Below are 12,851 nucleotides of genomic sequence, written 5' to 3'. Positions count from 1 at the left end.
TGACAACAAAGAACTTAGCAAGAAGGCAGGGGTATTGTCACAAACCATGATGTATGTATGCCTAACTGAAAAGCAAATCTCCAACAAAGTTTCAACAATTGGACAGCATACATGTGGTCTCCCATTACAGGTAGCTGTTGGTTTAACAGTCCATTCGAACACCCCTAGTAAATTCCTCAAACAACATCTTCATAATTTCAGCTCCTCAATATAGACCTCTTTGAAGATTCCGCAGATGGGAAAGGAACCCTGCATGCTATTGTGACGACATACTATCAGGAATATCATCACGGTGATCAATAACTACTCTTCATAGTGATTTCTGATTTGTCCCATGAAAAATCATTTATTAAATAAACTACCACATTAAATGACAGATTTTATTCATTTTGATATTCCAAAGATCTTAAAGATAACCAGTCAAATTCGAAAATTCAAAAAGTTTCAAAAATTCTACTGTGAAAAATCTGAATGCATTTTTTTTAACCTTGACCTTGCTTGACTGCTATGCAAATGTAGGATCTGGCCCAAAGGTAGGAGTTTCTCTATAGACACAGGAGCTAAAGATGGAGATTCTGTAGCTACAAACAGCAGAATTGCATGCCAAACCAGAAGAAACCATTCCAATCTAGTCAACTCATAACTGCATCAAGTACTCAAGAAAATGGCACATATACACAGGTTATCAAGCCATTAATACTTGCTAGCCCAACTGATCACTCAATACAGTAATTTTTAAAAAAATAATCTGAGCATATGAGAAAAACTATGAAAAAATTCAAAATGCTTATTGATACTTGACATGGGTCTTTACAGGCCTGTGCAGCAATTAATAATGTCTAGACAGAAGACCTAAATGAACATTGGATAATTCATAATGGTGAACTATATGTTTGCTTTGCAGCAGTTTGTGCCATCTGTTCCGGAACCGATGTTACTGAGATGTGAGAGTTTTTGTACAGTGAGAGCACAGTGCATCAAATCCAGGATGTGCAGTTCTCACACCTCAGTTAAAACTTGCTGTGCCACTGCTGCAGACCTGGAGAGAAACAGAGGTCACACTACCAGCATTACCACATTTATTCCCATCATTGTGAATGGGGGAAACTGTGGCAATGCTGCTCGTGCTGGTGCTGGTTCTCTACAGTGCTGCTGCTTCCAGGTCTGCAGCAAGGGCACCACAAGTTGTAACAGAGATGTTAGAACTGTGCATCATGTTGGTGGATAGCTTTCAACGAGCAGCTAGAGCTCATACTTGTGTATCTATCTATCTATCTATCTATCTATCTATCTATCTATCTATCTATCTACTGATTGATTGATTGATTGATTGTTAAATTTATATACCGCCTTTCATTAAAACAAGACTGTTTTAATGAATAAACAAGGCTGCTACTAAGAGGTTTCCTTTGAGAAATACACAGAAGTGCAGGTCATTTTAAAGCAAGTTCAAGACCTGCAAGTTACCTTTCATTCATCTAGTGTCTATGACATCATAACAGAACCTTTGGCTATCACTGAACAATACAATCTTAGGACTAATGTAGTGTCTCCGATGGCTATTTTCCATACATTGTGCTTCTGTTAATTATAAGCAGAAAAATAAGGAAACAGCCATCTTTGGGCTAGAAACTGTACAAACAGAATTATGTCAGCTCTAATGAGTTTTGCATGGGTCTTTCCTATAGAAACTTATTGGGCAGAGTGTACCTGTACACAAGCTCAGATGAGCTCTATTAGAGAGAGTCACATAGGGTGTGAATAAAGGAACCTTAACATGTTGCCTGGCCCCATGCCCTTACCTATAAAGAGGGCCAGTTGTACAGTGGTACTAGAAAAGCCATGAAGGTCATCTGGCCCCCTGCCCTGTGCTAAGATGAAATGGGGTGCTTCTGACACACTTTCAGGAGGCCCATTTCATTTGCAGGAGCAAAATGTGACATGGTTTGGTTTCCATTCTGTTCACAATATATTTCAGTAGTGAGTATATGTCAGTTTCCTTGGGACATTTTGTTCCATTGCCTGCTTATTCTTTTTATTTTCTTATTAAATAAATATTTCTGAATATTTATAATATTTTTATAAATATTTATGATAGTTAAACTAACCATTTATTCCTATGGTTTAAGCATAGCTTCAGGGGGGAAATTGATTACTACTCAACAGATATAGAAAGACCAACAAAATAAACATTTCCACTGTTATTAACATAGCCAACAGGTGGGTAAGGAAACCCTTTGCACAATTTCCGAAACACAAGTTGCAGCAGGATTTGTAAAAAACTTATTAATGCCAGCTCACTAACAAAGAATATGCACCCTCTTTCTACCAAAGACAACCACAGGGCTCTGTGGTCGCCAGGAGTCAACAACTGACTCAATGGCACACTTTATCTACCTCTTCCCACACATGAGGAAACAAGCAGGAGGGAAACAGTAACTTCTAATGGAGTTCTTCCTGTTTCCAGACAGGCAGGTAGATGGCAGTGCTAGCGCCCTGAACTCACAGTGAGCAAAGTGTGTGTTGTCTTACGTCCACAACTTGCCTACAAGGAATCCAGACTCCCTAATAGGCAAGGGCAGTGCTTACGGAGGAAGCAGATCTGCATGAGAATGGGAGCCTTTCCACATTTTCACACACAGCTGCTCAGGGGCATAGCTAGGGGAGAAGGGACCGCATTCACCCCCCTGAGGGAGATAATGAAGAAAATGGGGGGGGTGGAGCTGGGGGTCCCTCAGGAGTTGCCCCCCCAAAAAATTATTTGAACCCATCCACTCAATTATAGCTACACCCCTGCAGCTGCTCTTCTGCCTTTCCTTTCAGATAAGGGTAGTAGTAATAATAATAGCTGCTTCTTTCACAAACACAAAGTAATCTTATATAGATTTAGCAGAGAATGTATTCAGAAATAACTCCATTTTCGCCTTCTCCTTTCCCTCCCTTTTCCTTTCTGACTCCCCCCGCCCCGCCCCGCCCCCCCGACACACACACTCTACAGGATCCCCACTAGGACAAACTTCTAAATAACAAAACATAAAATATCCGAGACAGAATATAACAGGTAGGTGAGCCACTCTTACCACTGAGAGAAGCAAAGAAGATGTGGTGAGTGCACACTGCGGACATTTGTATGCCTGTGTGTGTGCATATGTGCTCACACATGCATCAAAATCAGTATCTTCCACCTTCTCCATTTGTTCAGCTCTGCCAGGAGGAGCAGCCAGATGGGTTTACATACAAACACACCCACACCCACCACAACTACCCCCCCACCCCAAATTAGTTTCTCAGATGCTTTTCTGCTCTCCCTGACATTCCTGCTCTTCTCTAGGTATGAGCATTGGATTTCCTTTCACACCCTCACCACTTTGAGAAATTTGGTTGAAGAGCGGTATAGAATTATTTGTTGTTGTTGTCATCATAGTAGTAGCAGTAGCAGTACTAAAAACTCCCTAATAATTTTAGCAGTCACACACCATAGAGTCCAGCCCCCAATGGCCAGTGGAACATATAAGTCAACTCTTTAGCTACAGGCTGCTTGTTATTCCCATATTGCAAGTAGGCGAGATTGGCAGCGGGGTGGGGGTGGGGGGGATGACATGTCCAAGACTACCCAGTGAACCTTATCGCTGAACAGAAATCTGAAGTTGGGTGTCCTTGAACAAAACCCAACAGTCTGCCTGCCACAAAGGCTGCCCCTTGATTCCATTACCTGTCCCCATCTGCAGCTTCTTTGGCAAGGCCTCCCAGGAGTAGCGTATGCAAGCCTCATGTACCTTTTTTGCCAGCTCCAGGCTGTCCTATGTAATGGAGACTATGCTGATTGTGTTTCAAAAAAGAACACACACACACACACACACACACACACACACACACACACCCTTAAGGAAGAAGGGGGTAGCTCACCATAGTCTTTTTTGCAATACTTCTTCATGTTGATCTTCAGCTTCCCTTTGGATGCCTTGCAGTACGAGTCACAGTCTTCAGGGGGAGATGAGGAGGAAGAGAAGAAGAAAACATTAACAAAACAAATTAGTCTTAAAATGAATGAAAGGCTGGAGGGAGGGACAGGTGGGGGAAGGTTGAGGGAGAGAGCAGCAAAAGCTGCAGCCTGCTATGAATAAGCAGCATGCCTGCGATATCCATCTGCCAGGACCTGATTGGGTCATCTAATGGGGGCTTTCACTGAAAAACCTTCCTTTCTCAAGAAAGCATCTCACAAAGAAACCATCCCCTTCTCCCTCCCCCCTCGCCCCCCCCCCCCACCGCCTGACGAGTCCTTTAAGCTGTCTTCTGCAGGCTGCCACAGCTCTGCTGCCTCCATGGGAGATCTTGGGGCCTCCCTTATTGTGCCACCCAGATCTTTAGAGCACCACAACCACCTCCCCCAGTTCTTAAACTGCAAACTGGAGCCTGATTAAAGCCCACAGAGGCCTCTTTGTCACCCCCTAACCCGGACCTGTGTCAGGCTTTGGCATTCATTGCGGAGGGATTCTGGCTGGGGTCAGTCCTCAACAAAAAGGGTCAGAGAGGAAATTAGCAGCCCATGAAGCATTAGCAAAGCCTTTGGCGTCTACGTTACTGGAGTGTGCAAATAAAATGCCCCAGTGGGGCTGCTTCATTTCTATTGGGCCCTAATGCTGTGTGATATGATGGTTTTACTCCTAAACATGGTTCTGTGTTCCAGCACTGCACTACTGACGTGATACAGCCCTGCTGCTTTGGCAGTCTCTCCTGCTGGGGAGCTTTTTCCCTGCTTCACATCACTTGTTTCCCTCTCCCCCTCCCCTGCCTGCAAGTCTTCTCACTTGCCTTCCCCTCCCTCCCTGCTTTTATTTGCTCCCACACTTTCCATTGCACCTGTCAATGCTCAGGCATGGAAGTCTGCCATCCAGTTCAAGGGCACAATAGGTGCTCTTTGTTTGAGAGTGCCCCAGCTCCACCACCCTGTTCACATAACAGACCCAGCACCTGTAGATGCCTGCAAGTCCCACAGCTTTGATATGCCTACCAAGCCCTGACCTATCTGGTACATGACATTAAGCGGCAGAACAGGAGATGTGATGCAGCAACTGCAATGTGAAGCAGTAAGCTGCTACTGGGACATCTTAATGCAGGAGACAATGCTAACTGCTGTTGCATTTTGGGATTTCTCAGTATTGGAGATGGCTTTCAATGTGCTCCACTGCACATCCCATTTGCAGGGTCTGCACTTGCTTCTCACCTGTTCCACTATATTCAGGTGCTGGTGTGGTGTCTATGCAATGTGAAATAGCAGGGAACAGGGACAACAGCACAGAGGTTGTATTTAGAAGGCATATTTGTCATGCTGCTATTCCCTTTTCCATAGGCAAAGGAGTATCTCATGCAATCCAGGGCGTGTTCACTCAGAAGTAAGTCTCACTAAGGTCAATGGCTGAAATTCTCTATAGTCTTCCGGTGATGGAAGGAGGGCTGTGGGTCCACAAGGAACATTCAGAGTCCCTCAACTGAAGGCTTTTTATGCAGCAGATGGAGGGAAAAGCATGGAAGGGAAGATGGAACCCCTCCCTCCAAAAGCCTTTTCTGTGTACATAAATATGTTCTTGAGGGCTGTGTAGCCCTCAGGAACATATTTATATGAATGGAAAGGGCTTATGAAGGGAGAGGAGTGATGCAAATATCACTCCCTTCCTCTTCGCACCCAGTTTGTTGTGTAAGAAGCCTTCAGTGCAGGGGCGCAGAAGGCTCCTTGCAGACCCACAGCCTTGCTTCAGTCACTGAAGGGCTGAGGAGACTGTCAGCCAATTGTGTTGACTTCCTAGCGAATGTGCCTAGGATTGCAACTGTAATTACTAAATAGTTTTGTGGGGTTTTATTAAATTAAGTGACTGACATACTGTGCAAGAGTACGTCAGCCTAGTAAGGCTGCATTTGTGCAATTTGTGTAAGTAGCACAAATTCAATATTTGCACAAATTGCATTACAAAAGAGTAAGCCCAGGGTGCAACACAATTTGTGCAATGTATGCAAATTGCTCAAACACAGAGGTTGTTCTCACGACACAAGCTGCAGGCAGCTCATGTCATCTGGAGCACCATGAGCCCTGTGGCTCCGGCTGATCCAGTCGTGGGTAGTCCTACTTTGAGACCCAGCTTTTTACTGAGGTAGAACAAAGGATATCTACTGAGGATATCTACTGAGGTAGATATCCTCAGTGCCTTCCATACACTGCTTGCTTGCTTCCTCCATGTTTATTGTTGCCTTTGACATGTTTCCCAATATGTTCAATAGAAAATTGTCATTTATACAGTAACTGAAGACCTTTGGAATATCATTTTCGCGTCAAGAATGCTGCTGCCTGGATAGAGCTGAAGAGATCAAACCATTCGAGTCCGACCAGAAGATTTATTCCATATGGAGATACATTCTCAGAGCCTCCTTCCCAACTACAACACAACTCTCCCTTGGGGATTGACCAAAGCCTGGGCCTGAGATGTTCTGGGGGAAACTGTGGCATGTTTTTATTTGGGCTGGGATTTGGTTGCCAAAGCTAATATGTGGCTGTTTTGTTTTGGCTTAATGGGGTTTTAAAAATATATTTTCTACTTTTAAAACATATTTTCACCTTTCTTGAACCCTTAGACTATATTGGGACAATATAAATATCTAAAAATATATGATTATAATGATTATAGAGACTAGGAAAGGAATACAAATAAAAACAACATAGAAATATGTTCATAGCTTAGTCAAACTGCAAATCAGAGACTGCAGACTATCATCCTAGCTTCGCCTAATGATTAAAAACAGATTACGACCAGTTCAGCAAACATACTTTCAACAGCTCCAATTCTTGCATAAGATTTAATGTCTTTCCACAAGAGAGCTGAAACACATCAGCCACATCAGGTTTGGAGAAAGCTGTGCAGAATGGAAATTGAGACGGGAGGCAGCCACTTACTGACAACTAAAACTATTTGACTATTGCTATAAACATATATAATAAAGGACTGGAGTAACCCTCCCCTCCTGTTCCTAGTTTGACATTGACTAAATCACCTTGTTTGGAGCAAATCTTATACTGATATCCTTGACATATGCAGTACCATACTCTGAAATAGTTAAGATGTCATCACATTGATAATATGAGAAGCTGTTTCTTTAAGAGGTGTGTGTCCCAGCTGATCCTACTGTGTCCCCACTGCTAAAGGCTGCAGTCCTGCTCCATTATATATTACCATTGATTTCTATAGAAACAGGACTGCATTAAGACTGATTTTCAAAGACTCTGAGAAAAGACTGGCTCATCTTTCAAGCCCTGAGCCAATGGCTGAATTCAGACATGTATCCCCAAAAGACCCCACCCCATCAAACTAGCCAATGAGGGTGGGGAGGAATAACCACAATATGATGGGAAACAACTATATTGGAAAGTGTATTCAATATGGATCAATTGGATGTAAATAGAACAATGGTATGTACAACAAGAAACACTAGAATCTACAGTGGAAATGACCATATAAATGATAGAGTCCATGGACTATATATCAAAACAGAACAATGGAGTCCCTAAGATGACATTATGGGTGAAGACGTCCACACACTACGGTGACCTGGTTTCGAAATAATTCTTTATCAAGTGCTGGTGGACATGGATCTTGTGAGTTGAAATTTGATACTCAAATTTCTTGATAATAGATTGGTTGTATAACCAAATGTAGTAGAAACATTCTTGTCTCAAAGAGATTCAATTTGAAGAAATACTCAATATTGTACTACCTCTCCTATTGCTTCTAGAAAATGCTCTTGAGAAAGAAGGTACAAGGCTTGCATAACATGAAACTGGAGTTAAACGGGGCAGATGTTGGAACTCTGTTACATCTTAATGCTTGCAACCAAGGTTTTGAGCCAAAAACAACCTGCAATTTGGCTCGCCAAACTCCAATTTGAACCTTTAGTTTGCACAAAGGTTCACTGCCGAGACTTCCGGTTTGGCCACCGAAGGGTTACATCCGAACCCAGACACCTCCAAAACTGCAGTCTCATTCTGTTTTTGGAACAGCAATCATAAGAGACAGCAGCGCAGACCTGCCCAGGGTCAAGCTCGCTCCATGCCTGCAGCACTTTTTGTTGGCCACCTCTCCAAGCACCAGCCTCCTCCCTCCTGTTACCTATCCAGCAATTTAGTAGCCTGCCCGGCAACAGGGATGCCACCACATCCCATTTCAACCTTGCCAGGCTGTCAAGTGGAAAAGTCACACAGCAGCACCCTCCACCTTCCCACTCAGTCCCTTAACCCACCCACCCCCACCCCCCGCCACTCCTGGCAAGTAGGAATGAATGGAGATGGCATGACAGGGCTTACATTAAAGTGCTTTGCTCCCTGAGATTAAAGTGACAATAATGTATGTTCCCAAGCACAAACAGACCAAGTGGCAAAATAAGCAGGGCACCCCCTCACAGTGCTGGTTTGGGAACATATGGATGTGGGGGGGGGATCTGTGGTTGGGTTTAAAAGGCAGCCCCAACCAAGGATTCATGAGCAGCCAACTTCTACTTTTTTCCCCCAACAAAAAGGTTGGGGAGGGGGCTACCCAGCCCCCTTCCCTTTGGGGATGTTTATGCTCCCTAGGCTTACACATGAGCAGGGCCGGGATCAGCATTCCTCCAGTGCTCCTCACAGATGAGGAGCTATTCCTCATATGTGATGGGGATAGATGCTGACTCGGAGCGGACCACGCTCACTCAAGAGAGTGCCAGGCCATGGGGACACCCACAAATAACTCATTAGAATAACCATCTGTGGGGACAGGGGTGTCTGCCACAATTTCTAATAATGTGTGGCAACAAAACAACCTCTTCTCCCATGAACAACTCTCTTTTGAGAGTTTCAGTTCAGGTGATTGGGTTTCTGTATCAAGCCAGGTTGCTCTATGAAGGAAAGCTGCAGGGATGGGTAGCCTGTCAACTGCTCTCCCTGTCTGGGTGACTGCCGCTAAGTAGCTGTCAAAGCATGCCCCCTGCCAGCCCATCAGCCCATGTGGCCATGGGCACTCTTGCTTGTGCCCAAAAATGGCAACCCCACTCTCCTGGGGTAGCTTTGAATTGGGGCTCCCTCTCCCTCAATTCCCTGTGGTGGCAGATCTGCATATAATGCAATGCTGGACAGAACTTGGGAATTTTGAATGGCAGTAAAGAATCATCCCCACACCCGGTGTTTCCCCCATCCACACACGCAGCCAGTCTCTGATACATGGGACATCAAAATCTCCTTTGGGTGTATGCAAGGCTCCCCAGGGGAGGAAGGGGTTGCAGTGCAAAAGTTCTATCTTTTACCAGAGAGAGTGGGGGCCCCAAGCAAGTGGGGGCCCCTTTATTGGGTCAGCTCAACTTATGAGTGTACAGTCTGATGGAAGACCTAGGGTTTACAACCCCATGATCCACCCCAGTAGACTGCCCTTCTCATGAGAGGCTTAACCTATCATCAGCTAATCCTCTCCCACCCCACTTTTTATGGTCAGCTAATCCCTTCCTTTTCTCCTGACTAACAGGGAAATAGTGCCCCCCCAAGTTCCCTCCCAGACCATGCTTGTGCAGGACTATTTTTGCACAGGGCTCTTAGGAGGGCAATGATGCCATTGCTGTCAGCAGGGATGTAGTGAGACCCCAGGGGGCCCAGAGACAAAATCTTTGTAGGGGGGGGGCCTATCACAAGAGCCCCAAGCCATGCCCCCTGTGTCTGTCATCAGACACAAGGAGTGGGGCAACAAACATCCCACCACCGCCATCCTTCCCCCCGCCCGGTGTCCTTGCTCCACTGCCCTTGCCCCACAGCTACTTCTTATCTTTGCCCCCATGAGGCAGTGGGGGGCACTGTGGCTGGGCCTGGCCTCTCCAGCTGGCATGCCTCTCTTTCTCACTGGTCAGCCGGCTGGCTGAACTGCCCACCTGCGCAGTTCAGCTGTGAACATCGCATGCCCGTGATGTCATGGGAATGTGACTTCCATAGTCCAACTGTGCAAGCACACAGTTTGGCCGGCCAGTGAGAGAGAGAGGGAGGGGCATGCCAGCCAACTGGAGAAGCCCGGTCCAGCCACACTGCCCACCCACCCCCGCCCCCGCCGCACAGGGGCAAAGATAAGAAGCTGCAGTGGGGCAAGGGCAGAGGTGGCAGGGCAAGGGCAGCAGCATGGCGGGGCAGTCTGCTTGGGGGCCTCTTGGGGCTCTGTGACCCTCTGGGCCCAGGGACATTTGTCCCTGTTTGTCCAATGGATGCTATGCCCATGGCTGTGAGAAAAAGCCCTGGCATTAAACGCCCTTTCTATGCCGAGGATGGGCAGACCGCTCCAAAAATGCATGGCCGTGCTCGGCACGCCCCTTTCAAGATGGTGGCCAATCGTGGCTGCTCCACTGACATGCTGATGCTTTGCCAATGCAGCTTGCTGGGATCAACCTCAGCAGCCAAGCAGCAGGGAGGGGATCCCCTCTCCTGTAACTGGAGGATGCCGGAATGCAGTTGGACAAACATCTGTGATGCGATTTACAGTTTAAAATTGAAGCTGCAGTTTCATCAACCTCTGGTTTCATGTTACATGTGAATGCAGCCAATGAAAAAGAGGCTGAATGTGTGTCTGCAGAGTCCCATCCATTATAGTAAACATAGGCCCAGCCATATGTATTATTGGTCCATCAACCGAGGCAAAGACCCAGTCTGTATGCAGCAACACCATGAGATCTGGGAATCTGCAACAGGAACAACTAAACAGTGGGTCCTTTTATAAGATATCAATGCTGATGATGGAATGTGAAACATAGGAAAAGTTACTTTGAAGTGCTAACAGAATTTATGATTCACTCTATTTTTTTGTAACTTATTTTTACCTTTCCCAAATCTCCAATACTTTGTACCTTCCATAGTAAACTTCCTTTCTTGTTTATACTATATTTGCACCCATAAGTACTCTTTGTTGGAGGGAATAGAACAAGATAATTAACAACTTCTGAGTACACCAACTTGATGGAGTTGATAAATAGCGGACAGTTTTGGTTGATTCTCTAGGCTGAGTGCTGCATGGGAAACTGAGGTTCTATCTGATTTCCCAGGCTTTAGGGCTGAAAGTGCTGCTTGGGAAAATGAAGCAAGACTAGCAATCACCCAAGAGAAGCTGCTTTCACGATGGAAGTTCTGGGGTTATTATTTCTAACTCCCAGGAAAAACAGAGGCTCATATGTCCATTTCAGTGAATCTGTCTTCACATGTCATTCATTAGTCTATGTCTAGGGCTTGTATTTCCAGACTCCATTAAAGATGCTGGTTGTTACCTTTAAAATTCTAAACAGTCTAGGACCAAGTTATCTTAAGGACCACTTTCACCCATATGTACCTGACAGGGCCTTAAGACCATCTCAGGTTCTGCTCCCTGGTCCACTGCTGAATCACGTTTGATTGGCAGGGACTTGGAACAGCCTTTTCAGTGGTGGAACTGCATCTCTGGGCCTCCTGAGATGATCCTACAAACCCCCACACTTAGAACTTTAAGATGACCCCTTAAGACACACCAGTTGGGCTTGCTTTTTATAGCAGAAAATATTTATGCTTGGTTCTATTGTGTTTATCTTGCTGCTTTGCTTTTTGTGTTTTGTTGGGTGTTTTTCTTCTTCTTATCATTCCATTTCTTGTTTTTATGCTATGTCTTTTTAATGCAAACAGCTTTATGTTTACAAATATTTCAAATTAATAGTAATTGTTTCTTCTTTCATATGAGTCCAGTGTGGGTAGTGGCGTGCAGACCAAATCAGAAAGGCCAAAGCCAAATCACTAAGTACCTCTATGAATGAAATACCTTCTCTTCCCACATCAGTAGGAAAAGTGGCCATCTAGACACAACTCTTGTGAATGGTAGAACACAACTCTAAACAGTAGCTGACTTTCTCCTGCCACAGCCCTTGTTTTTCCATTCTTACCTCTGGTGGTCTTGAGACCAATATAGCTCTTTCAGAACTGCCCTAAACACGGCAAGTACAGAGTCTGTTACCTATACAAGACAGTGTTGCTCTCTTGTTGGAACACGGCAATGTTTCACCATGCTGTATTCAATATAAAAATATCAGAAAAATGCGTATGTCACACAAAAATTGCGTATAAATCACACAATATGTGTATAAATCACACAAAAATTGTGTGAAAATATGCATATAAATCACACAAAAATTGTGCTGTGAATTATTCACTTGTGCTTCTGCCTCTGAGGTTTAAAGCAGAACCAGCAGCTGTGCGCAGAGCAGAAACAAGACTGCAGAAGCTTTACACTGAGTGATGCTTTTATTTCCTCATTTCCTTCTTCCACTATATACACACAGTACAAATGTCAGGAACTAGAATTTTTGTTTTGCACCTTGATAGAACCTGTGTTTGGGCCAAGCACTGCTATGTTCCCAGGAAGGGTGAAGTGGGTGGAGGACAAGCTAAAAGAAGCCTCTTTGAGTTTGCCTGCTGCCTTGAGAGGGGGAGGCCAGAGGAAATGCCCAGAAAGTTTGGGAGAATGGCAGGGCTGACTTGGGTAGCAGAAAGGCATGCAGCACAGATAGCTAACAGGCTGGGTTCTTATCTGCCAGACCCTAAGAAGAGACAAACATACCTTTCCAAACCAGAGGAAATGTAAAGACTTGAAATAAAGAAGAAGAAGACATTGTCAGATGCAACCCCTCATCTCATTCCCAGACAAAACAAAGGATTTGGGAAGTGATACCTTTTTTTCAAAAAACACAGGTCTGTAAAATCCTCAAAGTAGGATAAAATGCAGGGCAGCTGTTTTGTGTCATTTGTGGCATAGAAACATGTCAGGAGCAATTCATAGCTAAACACCTTT

The 12,851-nt window shown here is 44.8% G+C and overlaps 1 protein-coding gene across 4 annotated transcripts in view; it reads right to left on the bottom strand.

Annotated features, from left to right (window-relative positions):
* NTN1 (netrin 1) overlaps positions 1-12,851 on the bottom strand; it is a 228,543-nt gene that overhangs the window by 35,732 nt on the left and 179,960 nt on the right. For all 4 annotated transcript variants that reach the window (XM_053293539.1, XM_053293538.1, XM_053293536.1 and 1 more), the window contains one exon: positions 3,907-3,981. In XM_053293539.1, coding sequence (XP_053149514.1) covers positions 3,907-3,981 — 75 coding nt within the window. The remainder of the gene's footprint in view (positions 1-3,906; positions 3,982-12,851) is intronic.

Source organism: Hemicordylus capensis, chromosome 2, assembly GCF_027244095.1.
Source record: "Hemicordylus capensis ecotype Gifberg chromosome 2, rHemCap1.1.pri, whole genome shotgun sequence".
Lineage (NCBI taxonomy): Eukaryota > Metazoa > Chordata > Lepidosauria > Squamata > Cordylidae > Hemicordylus > Hemicordylus capensis.
Note: the sequence above shows the minus strand (reverse complement) of the source record. Positions and strands in the feature narration are given on the sequence as shown.